Raw genomic sequence first — 26,137 nt, 5'->3', positions numbered from 1 at the left:
GAAATACAAAAAGATTTAGCACCAAAAGAATATATCTCCTACTTTAAGGTCTCAAAGGAGAATAAAATTATATATATATCTGCAGGGTGTGATGGTGCACACCTTTAATCCTGGAGGCAGAGACAGGCAGACCTGGGTGAGTTCAAGACCAGTGAATGTATTTACACTTTATTTAGTGTGTGTATTTAGTGTGACACCTTACATGTGTCACAGTGCACATGTAAGGTCAGAGGATGACGCTCAAGAATTGATTCTCTCTTTCCACTGTGTGAGTCTCTGGCACTGAAGTCAGTTGTCAGGTGTGGTAGAAGTAAGTGTCTTACCCACGGAACCACAGGATACAATTCTTACATAACTTTATATAAATCTATGCAGTTATTTACAAAACAAAAATAGCATTTCTGGAACAATTATGTTTTTAAATTTTATTATTATTTGTGTGCATGGGTGTATGTGTGTGTGTGTATGTGTGTGTGTATGTGGGTGTGAATGTGTGTGTGTGAATGTGTGTGGGGGTGTGGGGGTGTATGTGTGTGTGAATGTGTGTGTGAATGTGTGTGTGTGTGTGTGTGTGTGTGTGTGAATGTGTGTGCCGTGGTGCGTGTGTGAAGGCCAGAGGATAACTGTGGAGTTCCTCTGGGTTCTGGGAATGGAACTCCGGTCACGAGGCACAGATCATTTGGCAGCAGTGCTGTGCTTTTCTCTGCCCAGCCATCTCACGGGGCCAAGGATTCTTAACAAGGTGGAGTTGTGGTGAGAGATTTTTCTCCATGAATTTAGACCTGTGGTTGTGTATTATACGTATGTGTACCTGTTTATGTGTTACATACATGTGGAGGTTGATGTTCACTGTCTTCCTTACTGCTCTCCATCTTATTTTTTAAAAGATTTATTAATTTACTTATACGTATGAGTGTTCTGCCTGAATGCATGTATGTGCAGCACGTGTGTGTGGTAGACATGGAGTACAGAAAAGGGTGTCAGATCCCCTATAACTGGAGTCACAGATGATTGTGAATAGCCATGTGGGTGCTGGGAACCAACCCCAAGACCTCTGGAAGCTGGAAGAGCAGCCAGTGCTCTTAACCTTTGAGCCACCTCCCCACCTCCTCCTCTACCTATTTTTTTAAAAGCGTCTTTAACTTAAACTGGAGCTCACTGATTTAGCCAGAGTAGCTGCTTCCCAATGCTAGAATCACAGGTGCACAGCACACCTGGACTGTTATTATTATTTTTTAAAGGTTTATTTATTTATTATGTATACAGTATTCTGTCTGCATGTGTCCTTGCAGGCCAGAAGAGGGCACCAGATCTCATTACAGGTGGTTGTGAGCCACCATGTGGTTGGTGGGAATTGAACTCATGACCTCTGGAAGAGTAGTCAGTGCTCTTAACTGCTAAGCCATCTCTCCAGCCCCCTGGATTATTTTTTATGTGGGTGCTGGGGATCCACCCAAGTCATCATTTTGTGTAGCAAGTGAGTGAGTCATCTCCCCGTGCCCAAGTTAGATGATTTAAATTATATAAATATGTAATTTATAGATAAATGCAAGGCTGGGAGGTAACTCAGTGGTAGAGAGCTTGCTTAGCATGCGCGATGCAGTGTTCAATCCCCCAGTCCCAGAAGGGGGAAGAGAGAGAGGAGGAGAGAGGGAGGGAGGGAAAGAGAGAGAGGGAGGGAGAGAGGGAGAAATGGAAGAGAGAGAGGGAGGGAGGCAGAGAGGGAGAGAGGGGGGAAGAGGAGAGAGGGAGGGAGAGAGGGAGAAATGGAAGAGAGAGAGAGGGAGGGAGGGAGAGGAAGAGGGAGAGAAAGAGAGAGAGAGAGAGAGAGGGAGCAGATAAATGCACATGTTTTACAAGAAGCAAAATGATGAAAACTCGTATACATACTGTTCGGAAATGGCTACTCAGATGGTCTAGCCTGCTGAACCGTTTCCCACAAGCTTGGCACGGGTAGGGCCTTTCTCCCGTGTGGCAGCGCAGGTGGCGTTTGAGGTCTGCTTTCCGCTTCACAACATGTGTGCAGTATGGGCACCTGAATCGCAGCCTGGGCAGATCATCTGTCGAGAGACAGTTGGGTTAAATCACTGCAGAGATCACAGTAACGTTTCTATTCGTGTAAAGAACCCAAAGGAGGGGGCTGGAGAGATGGCTCAGAGGTTAAGAGCACTGACTGCTCTTCCAGAGGTCCTGAGTTCGATTCCCAGCAACCACATGGTGGCTCACAACCATCTGTAATGAGATCTGGTGCCCTCTTCTGGTGTGTAGTCATACATGATATATACATAATAAATAAATAAATCTTAAAAAAAAAAAAAACAACCAAAGGAGTCGGTGAGTCCAGTCTTGTAATCTTGTAAAGGTACAGAAGGACAGACAGCTTGAATTAACCACACTGTCAAGTAACCCTGGGCACAGAGTATAACTTGAGTACAAAGACCAGGTAAATTTAAACTACCACCCTTATCATTTTACTTCACATTAGATTTTAAATGTCAAAATGTAGTACCAGGCTGTAAAACTACACACACAAGCCAAAAATAAAGCAATTTATTTTATTTATTTATTTTCTGTTTGGTTTGGTTTTTCGAGACAAGGTTTCTCTGTGTAGCCCTGGCTATCCTGGAACTCGATCTGTAGACTAGGCAAGCCTCAAACTCACAGAGATCCACTTGCCTCTGCCTCCTGAGTGCTGGGATTAAAGGTGTGGGCTACTACCACTTGGCCTTAGCAATTCATTTCTTTTTAAATGATTTATTTGTTTTATTTTATATACAGAGATGTTTTGCCTGCAAGTATGACTATATGGGGGAATCAGATTCCCTGGTACTGGAGTTACAGACAGGTATGAGCTGCCATGTGGGTGCTGGGATCTGAACCTGAGTCCTCTGGAAGAGCAGCCAGTGCTCTTAACCGGTGAGCCATCTCTCCAGCCCCCAGCAATTCATTTTTAAAAGGGAATTTTTGTTTGTTTGTTAGAGACAGGTTCTCACTATGCAGTCCTGACTGGCTTCAAACTCACAGAGATTCACCTGCCTCTGCCTCCGAAATACAGAAATTAAAAGTGTGTGCCACCACACCTTGCTTAAAAGAGACCCCTCCTCCTCAGGGCCTTTGGAAAGCTAGGCAAGTACTCTACCACTGAGCTAAATTTCCAACCCCTTTCTTTCTTTCTTTCTTTCTTTCTTTCTTTCTTTCTTTCTTTCTTTCTTTCTTTCTTTCTTTCTTTCTTTCTTCCTTCCTTCCTTCCTTCCTTCCTTCCTTCTTCTTTCTTTCTTTCTGAGATTTTTAAAGATTATATTGATTTATTTTATTTGTGGTGTGTGTGTGTGTTACACGTTGGTCCACAGGTTGCCACACTGGGAGGGGAAGTGAGGAACTCTCACAGGAGTCACCTGCTCATCTCCTTCCACCATGTGGACCCCAGGGGTTGGATTTAGGGCCTCAGGTTCCATGGCAAGTGAGCCACCTCACCAACCCGCTTCTTTTGTTTTTCAGGACAGGGTCGGTCTCAGTAGCTCTGGCTGGCCTAGAACTCAGAGTGAGCCTCCTGCCTCCGCCTCCCTAGTACCAGGATTTAGGTGTGAGCGACCATGTCCAGCTATAACAGAACCTGATTTGTTCTGTTTATACTTTTTTTTTTTTTTTTTTTTTGGTTTTTCGAGACAGGGTTTCTCTGTGTAGTTTTGCGCCTTTCCTGGGACTCACTTGGTAGCCCAGGCTGGCCTCGAACTCACAGAGATCCGCCTGGCTCTGCCTCCCGAGTGCTGGGATTAAAGGCGTGCGCCACCACCGCCCGGCTGTTTATACTTTTTATACCCCTGCCTTCCTTTCATATACTCGTTAATGCTTTTTGGTTGTGAGGCTGGGAACAGAATCCAGAGCTAGTCACGCAAAAGTGTGAGAGTGTGTTTCCTTTTCTTCTTTTCCTGTGTGTGTGTGTGTGTGTGTGTGTGTGTGTGTGTGTGTGTATGCATACTCTGAGTATTCTATTCTCTTGACTGTCATTGAATGTACTCAGTATTATATTTTGAATTAAACATTTTAAATTCATGTCCTATGAAATAAATTTGAGTAAAAAGTATGACTTAAAAACTCAGGTGTTCTTAGCACCTGTTGCCTTTCCAGTGGACCTGGTTGTGGTTCCCAGTACCATGCAGGTGGCTCCCAACAATCTGTAATTCCAGTCCAGGGCATCTAATGAGATCTAATGCGCTGCTCTGGCCTCTGTGGGCATCACCCAAACACGTGTGCTCAAACACACACACACACACACACACACACACACACACACACACACACACACACAAATAAATAAATAAATGTAAAAAGAAAAAAAAAATCAGTTGGTTCAACTGCCATGGCACCTAAATGAAGGGCATTTGGGTGTGGTGAGGGACTTAGGCTTGTCAGGGTACCTGGAAAGCTCCTGGATGTGACGTCAGAGCCTTGGCCGTACTGGCAGCCAGCAGGAGCAGAGTCTACTTCAGCATCAGTCTGTGCTTGCTCTTCAGACTGGGCAACGTGGTTGGCAGAATCGGACGGCCGCGCTTCTCCCTGACCAGACTTGAGATGAACAGCCTGAGGAGGCTGCGACAGTCTCCAGTGCTTGGTCTTTTTAATGGCGTCCTTCCTTTGCTCACTGGCCAGTGGTTGTTGAGTATTCCTTTGGGAAGCCGCAGGATAACCGTACTTGCTCCACAACTTTCCACTTACTACACTCGGTCCTTGGTCTGGGCTCAGGTGAGCACGGGGAGACGCACTTTCCTCCTGCCAGTCGCTGCTATAAAAAGGGGGACGTTCTACACCGTTAGAGCTGGTGTCCTTATCTGAGAGGCTGAAGTAGCGATCCTTCTCCTTCTCACTAATGTCCAGGGAAGATTTAATGAAAGTCTTACACACGCTAATGACATCAGTCATCTGCAGGAAGCTGGCGGCGGACATCACCTCTATAACATTCTGTCCAGTAAGAGAGAGTTTGCCAGAGTAGACAAAGTCCAGGATAACGGTGAAGGTGTCCGGGGAGAAGGCCTGAAATGTGGCTGTGGCCGGCTGGCTTGTCTCCTTTGAGCTCTGAGAAAGCAGCATCTTAAAGTAGCCGCTGCTAGCAAACAAGACGTTGCGATGCGCTTTGAAGACCTTCCCTTCGACCAGAATGCTGCAGTCACAGAACACGTCCTGCCTGCGCTGCTCGTTCAGTTGCTGCAGGAGGTGAGATTGATGGGAGGAGATCTCCATCCTGCAGGGGAACGACACGCCGTCACCAGGGAGGAGCTAAGAAACAAGCCTAGGAAGAGTGGAGATGGAGCCAGAAGCTCGTTTCCCATCTAAGCCTCTCTCTCTTTTTTTTTTAAAGTTTTTCAAGACAGGGTCTCTCTGTGTAGTTCTGGTGCCTGTCCTGGATCTCGCGCTGTAGATCAGGCTGGCCTCGAACTCACAGAGATCTGCCTGGTTCTGCCTCCCGAGTGCTGGGATCAAAGGCATGCGCCACCACTGCCCGGCATTAAGCCTCTCTTCTTGTGTCCCCAAGACACGAGACAGCGGGTTCTACGGGATCGTGGCTGCTGGTCCCTGTAGTCACATGTTTCCCCAGTCCTGCCTGGCCCTGAGATGGGGATGAATCTCTCCCATCAGTGTTGTGCAGCCGCTTGATCCCAAGTGAACTCACAGAGGCTTATATTATTTACAAACTGTATGGCCTCTGGGTCAGGCTTCTTGCTAGCTAGCTCTGATATCTTAAATTAACCCATTTCGACTAATCTATGCATTGCCACGTGGCTTCATGGCTTACTGGTACTTTCACGTCTTGCTTCTGGCGGCGGCTCCCAGAGTCTCCTGCCTCTCCTTTCCTCTTCCTCTCTCTCCAGTTGGAATGTACTGCCTAACCCGACTACAGGTCCCTGGTACTAAGAAGGCTGAGGCAGGAGGATCACAAGGTCTAGGCCTGCTTGAGCTGCAGAGAGGGCTCAGGGTCAGCCTGGAAAACTTGCAAGTCTCTGTCTCAAAATAAAAAGTGAAGAAAAGTCTAGGGGTGTATTCACACGGCAAAGTACCTTCCTAGGGGATGGGGAAAGGGCCCATGTTGATCTCTAGCAAGGAAAAAAACAAAACAAACAAAGAACTGGCAGGAGAGAATTCCAGGGTACCCTGGGCTACACAGCAAGACCATGTCTCCAAAAGACAAATACAAGAAAATACCAGAGCCATGAACTAGAATTTTCTACTTTACAACTTTAGAAATACACATTGACAACTGTCCCCTCCAGAAAATGCTGTGTACTTTACTATCAGTGATGAAACAATCAAATTATGGAAAAATCAGTGCGAGGACAAAGGACCAGAAGGTTTGACTTGAAACAGGAGAGAAGGTGGGGAGTCCAGGCTTGCCCTTGAAGAGCGTCTGTCAACGCTCATTAACATCCCGATAGCAGTTTCTATTAACAGGGACTTTGTTTTCCATTTGGGAAGGAAAGGGTTTATACGCCTCCATCGGTCCGTCACTGAGGGAAGCCAGGGCAGAGGCTATGAAGGAACACTTCCCAATAGTGTGCTTCCTACGGCTTGTTCAGTGACCTTCCTCATACAACCTAGGCCCACCTGCCCAGAATGGCGCTGCCCACAGCCGGCTTGTTCCCCCAAATCAATCATTAATCAAGAAAGCATCCCGAGGGTCCCTCTTCCCGGGTAACTCTAGTCTGTGTCAAGTTGACAGACTAGACAGTGGCTATAAGACTTGTTTTACATGCAGAGGATCTGAGGATGACGCCGGAAATCACAGACGGGGGTTTTAATATTGTAGATTCCAAGCTTGCCCTATGTAGGGGCTCACAGAGGAGACTACAGCACAGAGTTCCATCCAAACAGCTGTCACACATCTGTACACCGCAGCAGTAAAGGAACTATTTCAGTGTGACAGGAGGGCATCTGTCCTCTGGAAGAGGGAAGATCCCAGAAACAGGTTATATTTCTGGCACCATCTCCTTGATTTCTGACTCAGCCATGGTAGTCACGACGTGTTGACTGGAAACTACTTGTCAAGGTTTAGTGCTCAAACACGGAAAGCAGGCTGTGGAAACGTAACTGGTGCACAAAGGCCACAGAAGCAAACGGTCCGCGCATGAAAATAACCGTGTAGCTGACATGTTACTATTACAATGGACCTGACAGTGTCATCACAATGGATGACACTCTGCCTCCCAAGTGCAGGGGTTCCAGGCTTGCACTACCACGCTGCCTATGAGAGCAGCTCATTCTTACTGTGGTTTGTAGAGTCCTCCTCCCTGGCCTCTAAGCTCTACCCCGTCATCTCTCTTCACCCTGCCCCACCCACTCAGGCTTGGCCATGGCCTATTTAAAAAACAAAAACGGGCCGGGCGGTGGTGGCGCACGCCTTTAATCCCAGCACTCGGGAGGCAGAGGCAGGAGGATCTCTGTGAGTTTGAGGCCAGCCTGGTCTACAGAGTGAGTTCCAGGACAGAAGGACTGTTACACAGAGAAACCCTGTCTTGAAGAAAAAAAAGAAAGAAAGAAAGAGAAAAGCAACAGTTGTGCAGATGTGATGCACCACTGTAAATATGAAATATTAAGTAGAAGAGAGGGAATCGGAACAAGGGACAAGGAAAACGAGGCAAGTGTGAAAATACTGTTTACTTTGTATGCTATTAAAATATAAACAAAAACTAAGTTAAAGAATAAAAAAACCTTTTAACTGAGTCATGTTAGTTGAAGGGAGTCTGTGTAGACCCAAATTCTTCAGCAGCCCAGTATGGCGGCACACACCTGCAGGCCCAGCTACTTGGAAGGCTGAAACAGAGGAATGGTTTAAGGCCACCAGCCCTTTTCTTTGAGGCCAGGTTAAGCACCATAGTGAGACTCCCTCTCAGGGGAAAAAATCAGGGCTGGAAACATGGTTCCACACCAGCGTGAGGACCTGAATTTGGATCCCCTGGAACTCATTTAAAAGTGGGATCCTGAACTGGGCGGTGGTGGCGCACGCCTTTAATCCCAGCACTCGGGAGGCAGAGCCAGGCGGATCTCTGTGAGTTCGAGGCCAGCCTGGGCTACAGAGTGAGTTCCAGGAAAGGCGCAAAGCTACACAGAGAAACCCTGTCTCGAAAAAAGCATATAAAATGAGACAGTTTGGGGTCAGTGGTAAAGGGGGCTATAGCCATAAACAAATGATTTTATAACAGTTGACTGAAATAATTTCTTGTCATATCAGGCAATGAAAATAAGGGTGATGGTGGAAAAATACTGAATAAAGGTTACAAGAAATGGAAGGGGGAAGGAATGATGTTTGGTCTAGGAGTCTTGTACTCTTCAGCTTCTACTTTGTTTTTGTTTGTTTGTTTTCAAGACAGGGTTTCCCTCTGTAGCTTTGGAGAGCCACTCACTCTGTAGACCAGGCTGGCCTCGAACTCACAGAGATCCGTCTGCTTCTGCCCCCCCCCCCCCCCGCCCCAGGTCTGGGATTAAAGGTGTGTGCTGCCACCACCCAGCCAGTTTCTACATTCGTAATCATAATGTTAAATTTTAAATGTTTTTTATGTGTGCTGTGGCTTGAATCTGTGTATGGCAAATGTGTTGCTCTGACTGGTCAATAAATAAATCACTGATTGGCCAGTGGCTAGGCAGGAAGTGTAGGCGGGACAAGGAGGAGAATAAAGCTGGGAAGTGGAAGGCTGAGTCAGAGACACTGCCAACCGCCACGATGACAAACAGCATGTGAAGATGCCGGTAAGCCATGAGCCATGTGGCGAGGTATAGATTAACGGAAATGGATTAATTTAAGCTATAAGAACAGTTAGCAAGAAGCCTGCCATGGTCATACAGTTTGTAAGCAAAAAAGTGTTTACTTGGTTGGGTCTGAGCGGCTGTGGGACTGGCAGGTGAGAGAGATTTGTCCTGACCGTGGGCCAGGCAGGAAAACTCTAGCTACACCTTAGTCTCCTACAGGCAAGGCATATAGGTGTTCAATATTACACTAGTTTCTCATGACATTTTCTCTCTCTCAGCTTTTTTTTTTTTTAAGATTTATTTATTTATTATGTATACAGTGTTCTGCCTGCACATATGTCTGCAGGCCAGAAGAGGGCACCAGATCTCATTACAGATGGTTGTGAGCCACCATGTGGTTGCTGGGAATTGAACTCAGGACCTCTGGAAGAGCAGTCAGTGCTCTTCACCTCTGAGCCATCTCTCCAGCCCTCTCTCAGCTTTTTAAGACACGGTTTCTCTGTGTGGACTTGGCTGTCCTAGAACTCTCTCTGTAGACCAAGCTGGCCTTGAACTCACAGAGATCCACCTGCCTCTGCCTCCCGAGTGCTGGGACTAAAGGTATTCACCACCACTGCATGGCTCCCAGGACATTTTCAAACATGGATTAAGTAGTCAGTTTGAAACCGTGACTGGCTGAGTTCAGGCCATGAAATGCTTGCTGTGAAAGCTTGAAGACCTGAGTTAGATCCCCAGCTCTCAGCCTGGTAGCAAGAATTTGTAATCCCAGCCCCTGAGAGGTAAAGACAGGAGGGTCCTTGGCACTCTCTGGGCACAAGCCAATCTGCTTGGTGAACTGCAGAGCAATGGGAGACACTGTCTTAAAAGACAAAGGTAGACTCATGAACTCAATGAGTTAAAAAGATAATAATAATATGAAGGACATGGAATTGGGAGGAAAACATGGAGAGGGGGGTATGGGAGGTGGACATGAGCAAAATACATTGTATACATGTATAAAATGCTTGAAAAATGAATTTTATATATATATATATATATATATATATTTTTTTTTTTTTTTTTTCCCCTCGAGACAGGGTTTCTCTGTGTAGTTTTGGTGCCTGTCCTGGATCTCTCTCTGTAGACCAGGCTGTCCTCGAACTCACAGAAATCCACTTGGCTCTGCATCCCAAGTGCTGGGATTAAAGGTGTGCACCACCACTGCCCGGCAAATAATGTATTTTAAGACAAAACAATGAATGTGGACAGCTCCTCACAACATGAAAGAGCTAAAAAAGCAATTCAATGCTGCATAAACATTTTAATTCTTACTCCCCTCCTCCTCTTCATCTTCCTCCTCCTCATCTGTGCATGGGTGTTTTGCCTGCATTTTTTTCTTTTTTGTTTTTTTGAGACAGGGTTTCTCTGTGTAGTTTTGGTGCCTGTCCTGGATTTCGCTCTGTAGACCAGGCTGGCCTCGAACTCACAGAGATCCACCTGGGACTAAAGGTGTGCATCACCACCGCCTGGCTTGCCTGCATTTCTATGTGTGCCCATTGAGGCCACAGAGGGAGTTGGATCCCCTGGGAGTTGTAAGATCCCATGGGAGCGATGGAAATTGAACCTGGGTCCTCAACAATCAGAGCAAGAGCCCTTAATCTCCGCGCCATCTCGGCAGACTCTAACTCTACTTTTAAAAAGTTAATATTGGGCCAGAGTGATGACACGCAGCGAGGTAGGTGCACTTGATGCTCTTGCAGAGGAGCTGGGTTCAGTACCCCACACCCACGTAGAGTATCACAACTGTGTGTAACTCCAGTTCCAGAGAATCTGCTGCCTTCTTCTGGCCTCCTCAGGTACTGCATGCACATGGTGCATGGCACATACATTCATGCAAGCAAACACATAAAATGAACATTTTTAGGTTAATTTTTCCATCAGGGTAAGTTCGGTTTGCTTAAGTTTCAGTAAAAATTGCTTTCCAGGCAGTCTGTAAAAGTTGAAAGTGAGTACCTGTGTTGGTAAGGGTTGCCACTGGTCACTATGTGCAAGTAATTTAAACAGGCTCTAACGAGGGGCAATTGGGGATCAGGAAGATGCTGAACATTAAAAGTAAAGCTGGCTGGTGGTGGTTCCGCACACCTTTAACTCCAGTACTTAGAAGGCAGAGGCAGGCGAATTTTTGTGAGTTCAAGGTCAGCTTGGTCTATAATTTGAATTCCAGGACTGCCAGGGCTACACAGACAAACCCTGTCTTGAAAAACCAAAAGAAAAGAAAAGCCTGATGCTAAGTAGAATAATGGGGTACATATACTCTCTATGTCTCTGGAGTAAATCATCTGTCTGGAATATACAGAATCGCTTCTGGGTTTTTTTGTATAGGATTCTTAGTATATCATCTCAGTTGAGAGCTCAGGAAATAAACCCTCCACAACAGAATTTGGGGGTTCATTGGCCAACTGTTTGAGCTGGAATAGACTCATGGCTTCAATGCCAATGAAAAGGTGAAGTATGGAGCAGAGTGTCACTGCTGAGCTCATTAGCTGCATCTGTATATACACTGAAGGCCTCCCTGCAGGAGCCATGATGATGCAGACCAAGGGGATTCTGGGAGGCTAGCTGCTCTACTGCCCGGGAGCGCCTAAGAGGGGAAAGAACAGGCTCCAGGCCTTAGACTCTCACGGAGGCAGAGAACTAATGATCATCCTAAGAGAGCCTCCTCATACAGCCAGAGGTGGAGACAGCTAGAGCCAGACACCAAGGACACCTGGATTGCAAAGTTACCATGGAAGTTATTTTACCTTGACCAAATTTCTTGTGTAACAAGCATCAATTAATTATGAAGGAGAAGGACCTTGACACTTGGAATGAGAACGTTGGGACAGATTCAGGCCATCTGAGAACCTTGTACCTCTAAAGTCCCTTGAGTTCCCCACAGGCCCAGAAAGTAGGTCTTTCCTCATTGAGATTGTTACCTTTCTCCCTTCCACCCATGGTCCAGAGAGCGCAGGTTGGCCTCTAACTTAGGATCCTTCTGCCTTGGCCCCTGGAGTGCTAGACTATAGGAGCTGTCATGATTTCCAGTTCTTCTCTTTTTCTGAGATATAGAGGTATAGTGATTTTAATAACAATGTCCCCCATAGGCCCATATATTTGAATGTTTAGTCATCAGGGGGTGGCACTATTTGAAAAGAATTAGAAGGATTAGGAGGTATGGCCTTGTTGGAGGAAGTGTGTCACTGGGGGTGGGCTCTAAGGTTTCAAAAGCCCACAGCAGGCCAAGTGTTGTCTGTCTGTCTATGCCTGTGAATCAGGATATGGCTCTCAACTATTGCCCCAGCACATGAGTGTTATCATGCTCCCCACCAAGATGATAAGGGACTAAACTGCTGAAACTGTAAGAAATTAAATGCTTTCTCTTATAGGAGTTGCCTTAGAGTGTCTCTTCCCAGCAATGGAGAACAGTGACTAAGACAGAAGTTGGTACCAGGAGTGGGGTATTGCTGTGACAGCCTGACTGTGCTACTTGTTGGCAGAATGTGGACTTGGGGATTTTGGGTTAGGAAAGCAGGTGACCGCTGTAAGCAGGGCTTGATGAGCCATACTAGGAGGAGCATGGAAGAGAGCAATATAAATTATAACGGCTAGCTCAAGAAGTTTCGGAGGGGGAAGGGCATGAGTAAGTGGCCTAGAGCCCATTCTTGTGATATTTTGGCAAAGAATGTGACTACTTCTTGCCCTTGTCCTAAAAATCTGCCTGAAGCTAAATTGGAGAGATTTGGATTATGGCAGAGATTTCAAGACAGCCTAGTACTGACTTTGTTGTGTGGTTATTAGTATCACTGTTATTTAGATTTATAATGAAAATGAGGAAGCTAGACAAAGAGAAATACAAAATGTACAGTTTGGGGAGAAAAAGAGCTCCAGGAAGTGTCATGACTTGGTCCAGTGCTCAAGGAGATAAAAAGTTTAAAGAAAAGTCTGATGCTGCCAGGTGGTGGTGGCGCATGCCTTTAATCTCAGCACTCAGGAGGCAGAGGCAGGTGGATCTCTGTGAGTTCAAGGCCAGCCTGGTCTACAGAGCAAGATCCAGGACAGTCAGGGCTGCACAGAGAAACCCTGTCTCAAAAAACCAAAAGAAAAGAAAAGCCTGATGATAAATGGAATAATGGGATTGTTGACTTCAGGGCAAGACCCCACCTAGCTAAGGTTCCAATGAATTAAAGGAAAGCTTAAGCAGTGAAGGCAGTCATCATAAACAGAAAGGTGGTGAAAACGGATTTGAATGAAGGGGCCAGGTTCCAGCCTGAACTTGGCAGTGTTGGCCACGTAGTTCTGGCTTTAGAGTCGAGGTTAGAAGAAAGGGACTGTGGAATCTCCCTCTATGACTAAGGAAAGCCACTGAGGCCAGGCATGTGTCAAGGGTGTCCCTGCATGAAGACCCAGAAAGGCCACTGTGTGAAGCTGTGAAGGTAAAGCCTGGATTGCCTTGGAGATCCCAAGATGTTGGAGATGCCAGAGTCATGGGATACCTGCCAAGAAAAATTGCAGATGGGGTGTGGAACCAGCCCAAGTGAGAGAAGTGTGTCACAGTCAACAAAGCTGAAAAGAATTGGAGATCTGAATATCTTTAACCTCAGACATGGAGATGCAAAATTTGGAGTTTGCTCTGCTAGGTTTCAGACCGGCTCTGGTCCAGTATTTCCTCACGATGCTCCCTTTCCTCCCTTTGGAATGGTAATGCATATTCTGTGCTGTTGTGTGCTAGAAGTATGTGATCTGCTTTTGTGTTTACACTGGGTTACAGTTAAGAGATTGCCTTGAGTCTCAGTAGAGACTTTGAAGGAATTTGAAACAGTATTGAGATTGAAAGACTACAGTCCTTTTGGAGTTGGACTGAATGCATTTTGCTCTATGTTGTGACTACAAGCCTGAGTGGAGTATGGTGACTTGGATAAGAATGCTCGGATAGACTAAGACAAGGGGTGGGCTGCCCTTCCTAACCTGCCTTTCTAAACAGCTCTGTGGTTCCTGACCTGAACTACTCCCCTGCAAGGGGATGCCTAGCTAGCTTCCACAGGCCTTTCTCACCACTCCAGGGATACTGGACCATAATCACAGCCACAGAACATTATACAAGGGGCTAAAGTCTAAACCAGTACAGAAGGGAACAAAGAGAGCGTCAGATTTTACTAAATGACCTGGCCACAAGCCTAGGATTAGATTTGGTAATGACTTCTAAGGAATATAATGTTTAAACAGCTGAATTCAGTCAGGCATTGATGGAGCACGCCTTTAATCCCAGCACTCAGGAGGCAGAGGCAAGTGGATCTCTGTGAGTTCAAGGCCAGCCTGGTCTACAGAGCGAGTTGCAGGACAGCCAGGGCTACATAGAGAAACCCTGTCTCAAAAAACAAACCAACAACAACCACAAAAGAGGCTAAATTCATTGTCTCAGATTCAGTTACCAGATTCTGGATTTACAGTTTCAGCAGGAGCACATGGGAGTGACTCTAAAATGTATTTCATCACTTGACTACAATCTGGGACTCGGGATATTATTTCCAAATAAGTTAAAATGCCAGAACTTCTGACAGAGTGTGGAAGAAACCCAAATGAGATAGCTGCCATTATGATCCCATCTGAGAGATAATATCCTGAAAAACTGGGTGCTAGCCAATAGGATGTCGTGTGCATTAAAAAGCACTGCAGAGAGAGAGAGAGAGCGAGAGCGAGAGAGAGCGAGAGAGAGCGAGAGAGAGAGAGAGAGAGAGAGAGAGAGAGAGAGAGAGAGAGAGAAGAGAGGGAGAGAACTGAGCAATATACAACCCCATCTTTTTTCCAAAACTATGACACTCAGGTCTTGAAATCAAGGGCAGTGGGGGGTGAGGCTATATAACTCAGTGGTAGAGTCCTTGCCTACCACACACAAGGCTCTGTGGTCGGTCTCCAACACTGAATACGAAAAGGAAGGAAGGGAGGGATGGAAGGAAGGAAAGCCCATCACAGCTGCATGAGCCTGTAATTCCAGCACTGGGGAGGAAGAGACAGGGATTCCTGGGGTTTGTTGGGTTCAAGCTCCAAGGTCAGTAAGACTCTATCTCAAAAATAAGGTGGGTACCAACTTAGTGGTACATGTCTGTAATCCCAGCACTTGGGAGGAAGAGGCAGGCAAAGCTTTGTAAGTTCAAGGCCAGCCCAATCCACATAAAAAGTTCCAGGCCAGCCAAGACTACATAGCGAGACCCTGTCTCAAAATAATAAATAACAACAGCAATAATAGTATGGAAAGTGATTGAGGAAAACATTTGATATCAACCCCTGGCCCCTATACATATATGCACACACATGTATATACACTCATACATGCACGTACACACAGGAACGGGTACACACACACATATACACAGGAGAGAGAAAAGAAGCAGTAGGGCTGAGGCTGTATAGCTCAGTGGTACATGTTGTGGAATATTCCTTTACACTGTGTACGATATGTCACTGTGATTGGTTTAATAAAGAGCTAAACAGCCAATAGCTAGGCCGGATTTTCGGGGCAGAGAGAATGCTGGGAAGAAGAAGGGGAGAGAAGCCAGACAGACACAGAACGAGTGAGACACGCAAAATGGGACAGAAGTAAAAGCCATGTGGTAGAACATAGATTAAAAAAATATGGGCTAATTTAAGTTAGAAGAGCTAGTTAAGAACAAAACTAACAGGAAAGGTGCCAAAGCTACACAGAGAAACCCTGTCTCGAAAAAAAAAAAAAAAAAAAAGAGCAAGCCTAAGTTATCAGCTGAGCTTTCATAATTAATAAAAAAGTCTCTGTGTGGTTATTTGGGAGCTGACAGGCCAGACAGAAAATATCTGCCTACAGGTACATATTACCACGGGAGAGTTCTCTGATTCAGTCTCCAGCACCAATAAAATAAGAGCAAAAACACAAAGCAAATATAAAAGCAGCAGTGGAGTTTGCATTCACTTTTACATGCAATCTACATAACTTTTGCTGTCTCTACAGACATCTTAGCTTTCAAGGTAGAAATGCTCACACCTGGGAAATGCTGCCTAGTTCCATTAAATAGAACTGTGACTAAGAGGAATTGTCAGCACCCTTCTGGGGAAGGAGCACCTTCTTTTTGTATATTATAAGCTAGCCTGGGAAACTTAGTGAGGGAATGCCTCAAAACAGAAAGTAAGAAAGTGGCTGGGGATGCAGCTTAGTGGCAGATCAATTTTCTGTTATGCATGAGGACTTTCACCCAATCATCAGAAGACTGACGCAGATGTCTAAAGAACCCGTTCTATGGTTTAGAGTGGGATGTAAGCGCGGCTCTGCAGATCGATGCAGGATGAAGGTCCTAGGTTACCAGCTGCATTGTTAGATGAGGGGTTGGCTGAGTGGTGGTGAAACATGCCTTTAATCCCAGCACTCAGGAAGCAGAGGCAAGCGGATCTCTGAGTTTAAGGCCAGCCTGGTCTACAAAGTGAGTTCCAGGACAGCCAAGGCTATACAGAGAAACTCTGTCTTAAAAAGCAAAGAAAAAGAAAAAAAAAAAAAAAAAGAGGAGTCCCAGGGTACTAAATCATTCCCTGTGCTGTCTGCCTCAATTCCATTGTTAGGTTTCAAATGTTTATCTCCGGCCTAAATTCCTAAGCATAGATCTGAACGTTTTTTTGTTTTGTTTTTTTTTTTTCTGAGACAGGGTCTCCCTGTGTGGCCCTGGATCACATGGATCCACCTGCCTGTGGCTCCTGAGTGCTGGGATTGAAGGCGTGCACCATCGTGCCTGGCATGAGGAGCTTCTCTGTGATGGGCAACAGTTAATGCAGAGACTCCTAACTAGTCAAAGTGCTTCGACTAAGCAATTGTGAGTGCTCAGCCCTAAATGGCCCATCTCATCAACCCGACCCCCGAGGTGGAAAAGGAGAGAGAAGTGCCAGAGGAGGGAAGCGTGCAGGGAAATGCTGTCTCTGGCCGTGAAATGGCTGATGTACTCGTGAACTCACGGCGGCTGGGGTAGCCCGGACGAGAAAAGCACAGAATCGGGCTGGTTAAACTCAAGCATGGAGCCGGTTGGTGGTGGAGCACGCCTTTAATCCCAGCACGCGGGAGACAGAGGCAGGAGGATCTCTGTGAGTTCGAGGCCAGCCTGGGCTACAGAGCGAGTTCCAGGAAAGACACAAAAGGCACAAAGCTACACAGAGAAACCCTGTCTCAAAAAACAAACAAAACAAAACCCAAAAAAACAAAAACAAAACAAAACAAAAACCTCAAGCGTGGATGAGGAGAGGCTCATGAGCCCCTATCTTTACTGAGGATCCACTGACAGTTGTTGGCTCCTGGGGGAGGGAAAGCCATTTTTCTTTGAGGTTGTGGCCACAGGTAGGTTGTCTATTATCCAGTGAATGACCACACACTCATGTGACTCAGTGGGTTATGAAGAAGTGGGGGGGGGATGGAGAAGGAGGACATGAAGTTGGGAGGGGACAGGCTGGGGAAGTATGCGGCGGAAGGGGAAGCTGGAGGTAGGGAATGGGCAGTGATATGACCAAAATACATTGTATACATGCATGAAATTCTCAAAGAATGAATGAAAAAATACTACGTTAAAATTTTGACAGTATGTTGGAGGCTTGGCCACAGAAGTATGAGGACCTATGTTCTAACCCCCAGAACCTACATAAATCTCATCTGTAATCCTGATGAGAACAAGAGATAAAAATTGGTCAAGCAGTTTAGGGATAGGAGAAGTGTACAGTGTTCTTGGTTGTGTCGTGACCAGAGGGCACTGGGGACAGGCTTCTCCCTGATGAGCCTTGGGCCCCTGGTACTGTGTCACAGGATAACATCAGTTTGTCCCTTCTTAGGATTTAAAAAGCTGTATGGAAAAATGAAGCTATCAGGGTTTTGAGACCCGTTAAGGGAAAACTCTTTGCTTCTAGTCAAAAGAATGAAATATGAGTGGCTTTGGTGTAAATATGGCGTTCTATACACTCTAAAGACTGGAATACTATATCCTATTGTCTGTCCCGAGAGTTAATCCAGCTGCGCTATTCATTACCTGGGTAGGAGAGATCATGCCTCAGGAAAGCAGATTCACCAGAAGACATGAGAAGCAGATGGGAGGGATGATTATCCCTTAATGAGATCATGGGCTCATCCCTCCCGAAGTCACTCTCTGATGTAGTGGATTGAGGAGCGTCCACCACACAGCACTGTCAAGCCTGTCTGTCTGTCTGTCTGTCTATCTATCTATCTATCTATCTATCTATCTATCTATCTATCTATCTACCTATCTATCTATCTATCTATCTATCTATCTATCTATCTATCTACCTATCTATTTATCTATCTATCTATCTATCTACCTATCATCCATCTATCTACCTACCTATCTTTTCCTTTTGAATACTGGCCCGAAACCTAAGCACCTTTCTCCACCACTCTGGGATTTCTCATTTCTTTCTCTGAAGCACTCGCTTCCCTCCCACAACGTAGCTGCTTGTTGACCTGCATTCCTGAACATGCCAGCTTTCTTGGACCTTAACTCAAAAAGGCACCTAGTCTTTCTCTCTTTCTCCTCTCCATTTTCCTCCTCCCGACAGCTGCCAGGATTGACAGCTTGCTTGCCCTGTTGTTTTTCTCTCCAGTTCTAATAAAATGGCCCTCAAGCTTCCTTCTGAATCTATTCCAAAACCATTCTATTGAGGAGACTAAGGATACAAAGGGGATCCCAATTTCCCCAGTGACAATCCCGGTGCTGCCTGGGTGAGATGGGAAACAAGGACAGGAGACACCCCAGAAACTTGAGGGCCAGCTAGCCTGGCATACAGAAGCAGCAAACAAGGGACCCTGACTCAAACAAGGGGGCAGCTCAGGACCAACACCCAAGTTGTCCTCTGACCACCACATGCCCACACTCATTCACAAACATGCAGAATCGTACACAAGACGGAAACCAGCAGTAAGTGAACAGAGACAACTGACCGAGAGCAGAATGCTGAGTGCTTTATACAGGGAGTGGAACACAATAAATGTATTCTATAATATATAAAGTGCATAGTTGGAAAAGTGTGCTTTCTACATATGTTTTGGTTTTTGGAGACAGGGTTTCTCTGTATAGCCCTGGCTGTCCTGGCACTCACTCTGTAGACCAAGCTGGCCTCTAACTCAGAGACCTGCCTGCCTCCGCTTCCTGAGTGCTGAGGCTAAGGCATGCACCGCCGCCACCATCACCACCACCTCCTCCACCACCACCTCCACCACCACCACCACCACCACCACCACCACCTCCACCACCACCACCACCACCACTACCCGGCTATATATGTTTTTAAATGAGGTATAATATCAATTAAAACTCTGGAGGCTGGAGAGATGGCTCAGAGGTTAAGAGCAATGACTGCTTTTCCAGAGGACCCTAGTTCAATTCCATATGGTGGCTCACAACCATCTGTAACTTTAGTTCCAAGGGATCCAAGGTCCTCTTCTGGCATCTACATGCATGCAGTACACGGGCATGCATGCGGGCAAAACACATATACACCTAAAATAATAAAAACTGTATTTTGTTAAATATAGAATTAATATTTATATGAATGAGGTAAAAGAATTAAACTTTTCACATGTGGCTAGGGTGGAGCTCAGCGGCAGAACACCCAAGGCCAACCTTCAGCACCAAAAAATGGTTTCTTCATACCTGGAAATGTACAGGTGCTAGTCTTGAAACCCGAAGACTGTTGAAGGACAAAGAGGAAACACTCCAAGTCAGTGAGTTCAGAAAAGTTGTGTCTGTGGAGAGAAAGGATAGAGACTCAGAATGAACTTTTGTAATAAGAGAAGTATCTGGTAGGATACTTAATTATTTATATATTAGGCACCAGTGTTCAGCATGTAAAAATAGGTAATTTGGCACAGATCATTAGTTTTAAAATATAGCTTTGGCCAGTAGGGATGGTGGTGCATGCCTTTGATCCCAGCATTTGGAGGCAGAGGCAGGACGATCTCCTTGAGTTCAAGGCCAGCCTGGTCTACAGATTGAGTTCCAGGACAGCCAGGGCTACATAGAGAAACCCTGTCTTGAAAAACAAAACAAGGGCTGGAGAGATGGCTCAGAGGTTAAGAGCACTGGCTGTTCTTCCAGAGGTCCTGAGTTCAATTCCCAGCAACCACATGGTGGTTTACAACCATCTGTAATGAAATCTGGTGCCCTCTTCTGTAAGAAGGCAGAACATTGTATACATAATAAATATATATACAACAAAACAACAACAAAAAATAGCTTTGATGTTTTGGATCCCTTTCTAAATAAACTAACATTAGCAGGGCATAGTAGAACACTCCTGAATTCCAGCACTCGGGATGTGGTAACAGGGGATCAGGGGTTCAAGGCTAGCCTTGGCTATTTGGTGAGTCCAAGGACAGTCTGCCTCAAAAAAATAATAAACTGGCTACAAAAGACGTTTAGGAAACATTGGCAACTAAAGCAGCAGGTTGGAAATTGTGACTAAAACGCAGAAGTTGGAGGAACAACTGGCCTACTGCTTGTTTGTTGAGTTATTATGAAGCCCAGATGCGCGTCAAACTTCTGATCCTCCGGCCTCAGCCTCACAGTATTAGAATTACAGGCACGTGCAACCATGCACAGGAAAACCAGGAGTCTGAGAGGGGAAAGATTCTTGCCATAGTGAAAGCTCATCTGTTCCCCAATCCTAAGGATCTAGGGGACCCGGGTGGAGTGGTTACTCTGACAGCTTTCCGGCTCACAAGGGCAATTTATAGGGGCACAATCATGGTCTATGCTGTGGCCAGCAAAAATGAATTCCAAGCTATCAGGGAGAATGGATTTACAAGCCTAGTCTGTGTCCCACAGAGTTTTTACATGCTGATGAAATATCAATCACCAAGTTCCACCCTAGCACATACTCAGACACCTTCAGAACTTCGTTTTGGAAAACGAAAAAGTACATTTCCCAGACTCCTTTGCAGTTAGCACCATTCCCCCCCCCCCCCCCCCCCCCCCCCCCCATGTAAGACATCAATTCTCTTAGAGTTTCAAGGTAGAAATGAGGCAGGAACCATCTTTCCATGACTGGAATGTTAATGCTGGCAGACATGTCTATGGAAGCTTGATGGCTGTCAAGACAGCACATGATTTATACATGTATGTAAATATCACGAATCTCGTTTATTTATTTTTATGTAGAAGTACTCCATTTGCATGTATGCCTGCATTACAGAAGAGGGCATCAGATCCCATTACAGATGGTTGTGAGCCACCATGTGGTTGCTGGGAATTGAACACAGGACCTCTAGAAGAAGCTCGTGCTCTTAACCGCTGAGCCATCTCTCCAGCACATTTATTTATTCATTTTTATGTACAAGTACTCCAATGTATGTACTAATCTCCATCATGTAGACATTATGTTAATAGTTATAGTTCTTGTTTTGTTGTTGTTGTTTGAGAAGGGGTTTCTCTGTGTAGAGTTGGTTGTCCTAGAACTCACTCTGTAGACCAGGCTGGCCTTGAACTCACAGAGATCCTCCTGCCTCTGCCTCCCAAGTGCTGGGATTAAAGGCGTGCGCCACCACAGCTTGGCAACAACCGTAATTCTGAAAAGATAAGGGAGAGTCATTGTTTGGGGAGGTGGAAGGCAGCGGTCTCTCGATCCCCCAGATCCCCCAAACTGCAGTTAGCAATGTCACTTGCAACGCCTGAGGACCTCCCTCGTGGCCCCTCCCTCAGGCAGTCTTGTGTTGGGAATTATTTCTGAAGCCCCACCTTATCCAAGCCTTTTTCATGACTTTGTAAGGATCCAAATGCTTTATTAAATTTCTCTCTGCTTAAAATATTAGAACTGGTGGTGGTGCACGCCTTTAATCCCAGCACTCAGGAGGCACAGACAAGCAGATCTCTGTGAGTTTGAGGCCAGCCTGGTCTACAGAGTGAGTTCTGGGACAGACAGTACAACACAGAGAAACCCAGTCTTGAAAAAAAAAAAATGTTACTCTGCTTTTGCAGAGGACCCAAGTTGAGTTTTTCCCAGAACCCATGCCAAGCAGCTCAGAACCACTGTATATCCCGCTTCAGGGGATCCAATGCCTCTAGCCTTCTCAGGCACAGCGCTCCTATGCACAATGCCCCCCTTCTTTTTTTTTTTTTTTTTTTTTTTGGTTTTTCGAGACAGGGTTTCTCTGTGTAGCTTTGCGCCTTTCCTGGAACTCGCTCTGTAGCCCAGACTGGCCTCGAACTCACAGAGATCCGCCTGGCTCTGCCTCCCAAGTGCTGGGATTAAAGGCATGCGCCACCACCGCCTGGCCAATACCCCCCTTCTTTGTCTCTCTCTCTCTCACACACATACATACATACATATACACACACACAAAAGTTTTTTTTTTTTTTGAGACAGAGTCTTACTATCTAATCGTGGCTATCCTGGCACTCGCTCTGTAGACCAGGCTGGCCTTGAACTCACAGAGATCCACCTGTCTCTGCCTCCCTAGTGCTGGGATCAATTAGGTTTTTAAAAATTAAATTTATTTGTGTTTGTGTCTGTCTGTGTGTATATGCAATGTATGCATAGTACCCACGGAAGCCAGAAGAGGGTGTTTGATCCCTGGAGCAGGCGTTACAGATGGTTGTGAGCCACCATGTGGGTGCTGGGACTGAACTCAGGTTCTCTGGAAGAGAAGCGAGTTCTCTTAACTCCTGAGCCATCTTGCAAACATTTCAGAATTCTATTACCATACATCTTTCTTGTGTCTATCAGAATGCTTACACAAAACTGACTGGTTCTACCATATTTTTATAGGCATCCGAGGGTGAGAATTAAACTATGTAGGAAGGCTCTACTCTACAAATCAACTGTACACCTCATTTCAAATGTTACCTTATTCCTTATGTCTGGCTGTGTAGACCAAGCTGGTCTTGAACTCACAGAGATTATTGCCTGCCTGTCTCCGGAGCACTTGGACTAACAGTGCGCAGCACCACGCGCGGCTGGTGGCGCACGCCTATGATCCTAGCACTCCTCAGGCGGGAGCAGAAAGACCAGAGTCCAGCCTCTGTATCCAATTCTAACTTGAAAAAAAAGGCACTGGTACTTAGCGAACCTCTCTTGGGTGCATACTGTCCCTCCTTTAAACAAACCCCAACTTGGCTCCACAGTGACTCATCCTAGAAGTTTTCCGTGGCTTGTGTCCAGAACCCAGCTTCCTCTGCGTGGAGGCCCCTGGGAGGAACTCTTCATGCCGAGAGCGGTGGCCAGAGTTAGAGCTCCCTCTGCTGCGAGTCTTCTTTGGGGCTGGTCCAGGATCCTCGGAGGCTAAGCTGGAGAGAGTGCCCCACCCCCCCACCCCCACCGACAGCCACTTAACTGGCCCTCATCCTTCCTTTAGCTTGCATGACTTTTGCTTCTCTGCTCTTGTTTCCCGGCCCGAGGTTCACCAGAACTGAAGGTAGGAATCTCTACAGCTTCTTGGTTTTCTGTTTGTTTGTATGTTTCATTTCTTTATTGAGATCAGAAGACAGAGGTGGCATTTGGTTCTCTCCTTCCATCATGTGGGCTCTAGGGATTGAACTCAGTTCATCAGACTAGGTGGCATGGCCTTTCTACCCCACGAGCTAGCTCACTAGCCCCCTATGGAACTGCTTGAGGCAGAATCAACCTTAAACAGATATCTTAAGTGACTCTCTTGCCCCCTTTTTAAATCCTTCAATCTTATGTGGATGGGTGTTCTGGCTCCATGTATGTCTGTGCACCGTGTGTGTCCCTGGTGCCTGAGGATGCCAGAAAAGGGAGTCAAATAATTTTTCATTTTTATCTTATTTTATGTGCATTGGTATTTTACCTGCATGTATGTCTATGTGAGGGTGTCAGATCCCCCGGAACTGGAGTTACAGACAGGTGTGAGTTGTCATGTGGGTGCTGGGAATTGAACATGAGTCCTTTGAAAGAGCAGCCAGTGCTGCTCCAGTCCACCCCACCCCAGTGTTTCTCTGTACAACCCTAGCTGTCTTGAAACTCATTCTATAGATCACGCTTGCCTTGAACTCAAAGATCTGCCTGCCTCTGCTAGCATTAAAGGTGTACACCACCATCGCCTGGCTGGATAATAATCTTACTATGGAGCCCAGGCTAGCTTCCAATTGTGATTCAGCTATAATGATTAAAAAAATATGTATATATATACACATATATATATAAATTTACAGCAAGTGTTTCTTTTAATGTTTAAATTACAGTCACTTCTTTTTTTTTTTTGGTTTTTCGAGACAGGGTTTCTCTGTGTAGCTTTGCGCCTGTCCTGGAACTCACTTGGTAGCCCAGGCTGGCCTCGAACTCACAGAGATCCGCCTGGCTCTGCCTTCCGAGTGCTGGGATTAAAGGTGTGCGCCACCACCGCCCGGCTACAGTCACTTCTTATGTGTTTGTGTTGTCCCATGTGCACACCCCATGGTCACCTGACATTGAGAGGACAATGGGGGGGGTGGACTCTCTCCTGCATCCTGTGAGTCCGGGGATCAAATTCAGGCCACCAGGTGTGGCAAGTGTCTTTACCCTCAGAATCGTCTTACTGGCCTCTAAAAACTATTATATTTTTCAATAAATTTTTCAAGTCTGGAAATTATAAGGCAGGGCTGGAGACATGGCTCACGGAATGGAAGCATTTGCTGCTCTTCAAGAGGACCCAAGCTCGGAGCCCAGCATCTACACCATGAGGTTCACAGCTGCCATAGGAAACCAAGGCACAAGAGAAATGACTAGAAAATTGGGGGCTGGAGAGATGGCTCATCAGTTAAGAGCACTGGCTACACTTCCAGAGGACCCAGGTTCAATTCCCAGCACCCACATGGCAGCTCACAACTATGTAACTCCAGTTTCAGGGGATTCAACTCCCTCACACAGACACACATGCAGGCAAAGTACTAATGCATATAAAATAAAATAAATCAATCCTTAAAAAAAGAAAATCTCCAAAATTATACACAAAGCAAGTGAACCAAATCAGGGCTGGAGCTGAGTGAGCCCAGAGCCAATTTACATGGCTTACACTCTCTGCAAATGTACCCACAATGCCTCTTACGCAAGCAGGGTGCATTCCCAAAAGAAAGCTGAAACAATGCAGGGAAAGACATAGCCTGAGGAGGATCGACCAGGAAAACCCACCTAAAGTTTAATTCCAGTGTGGTGCTCGGCCAGGAACCCCAGTACTCAAGAGGCTGGGACAGAGGAGGACTAAGGATGACGTAGTCGGGTGGTAAAGGGCTGTCTAGCACTCTCACACAAAGCCAGGCTTGACCCAAGCCCCACATGAAACTTGGGAGTACTGGGAAATGAAGACGGAAAGATCTGGAGTTCAAGGTCATCCCTGCCCACACAGCAAGTTTGAGGCCAGCCTGGGCTACATAAGACCATGTCTCAATAAAGTAAAGAGTCAACGTTTTCAAGAGAAAGTTCTTCTTGAACTACATAGCAAAAGGAAGTGAAGGGCTCTAGCAGGCCCAAGCATGGCAAGCCTGGTGTTGGTAGGCCTTGCCCCTCCCCTCTCCCTCTCTCTTGTAAACCATAGATTACATGCCTAAAGCTAGCCACCAAGGTCTGTTCCATTACTTGAACACTTTTTTTTAAAAAATTGCTTTATTTTATGTGCATTCATGTTTTGCCTGCATATATGTCTGTGTGAGGGTGTCAGATCCCCTGGAACTGGACGGAGTTACAGACAGTTGTGAGCTGCCATGTGGGTGCCAGGAATTGAACCTGGGTCCTCTGGAGGCGCAGCCAGTGCTCTGAACTGCTGAGCCATCTCTCCAGCCCCATTATTGAACACTTTATTATGCCAGGCTCATTTCCAAGGCTTATCACCAAGGTCCAACTATCAAAGTATTGAAGTCCAGCAATCAAAATCCCCCTTTGGGCCTCTTGGATCTCTGTGAGTTCGAGGCCAGCCTGGTCTACAGAGTGAGATCCAGGACAGGCACCAAAATTATACAGAGAAACCCCATCTTGGAGGCGGGGGAGGGGGCGGAATCACACCTTCCCTGCTAAATAAAGGATCTCTCTATGAAAACAGGTATTTGGTGTGTGGTCTGTGCCTAATCCGGGGTCAGGAAAAGAGCATCCTGCTGTGTGCAGATCCCTTCAGGAAGTGCTCAGTAAACTGGCGCCCTCACAACTTGGTAACACTTAGCATAATTTACAATAACAAACAGTATCCTGCATCTAGAAGGGCGTATTTTCTGCATACAGGACTATGCCACAGGCATGGATAATGCCTTCCAGATGTTTTCAGCAGATTGATCTTACACGTTGTATTAGCTAGCTACAACGAACTCCGGTGAGTCATCCAAAAGTCCAGTGGAACGTCTACAATATCTCTGAGTTAAATATTTATGGTAGTCCCTAAGAAGATTAGAGAATT

General features: G+C 46.0%; 1 protein-coding gene across 2 annotated transcripts in view; it reads right to left on the bottom strand.

The window, feature by feature from the left end:
- The window catches only part of Zbtb8a (zinc finger and BTB domain containing 8A), a 40,910-nt gene that overhangs the window by 10,294 nt on the left and 4,479 nt on the right, over positions 1-26,137 (bottom strand). The window contains exons 2-5 of one of the 2 annotated variants that reach the window (XM_052717021.1): positions 21,223-21,328; positions 19,416-19,507; positions 4,419-5,239; positions 1,891-2,060 (exon numbers count right to left, since the gene is read on the bottom strand). In XM_052717021.1, coding sequence (XP_052572981.1) covers positions 1,891-2,060; positions 4,419-5,238 — 990 coding nt within the window. In that variant the 5' untranslated portion in view covers position 5,239; positions 19,416-19,507; positions 21,223-21,328. The remainder of the gene's footprint in view (positions 1-1,890; positions 2,061-4,418; positions 5,240-19,415; positions 19,508-21,222; positions 21,329-26,137) is intronic. The other variant, XM_052717020.1, reaches the window with a different exon arrangement.

Source organism: Peromyscus californicus, unplaced genomic scaffold, assembly GCF_007827085.1.
Source record: "Peromyscus californicus insignis strain IS unplaced genomic scaffold, ASM782708v3 Scaffold_5__1_contigs__length_169319896, whole genome shotgun sequence".
In the NCBI taxonomy this organism is placed as follows: Eukaryota; Metazoa; Chordata; class Mammalia; order Rodentia; family Cricetidae; genus Peromyscus; species Peromyscus californicus.
The sequence above is the reverse complement of the archived record's forward strand: the minus strand, read 5'-3'. Positions and strand labels throughout refer to the sequence as shown.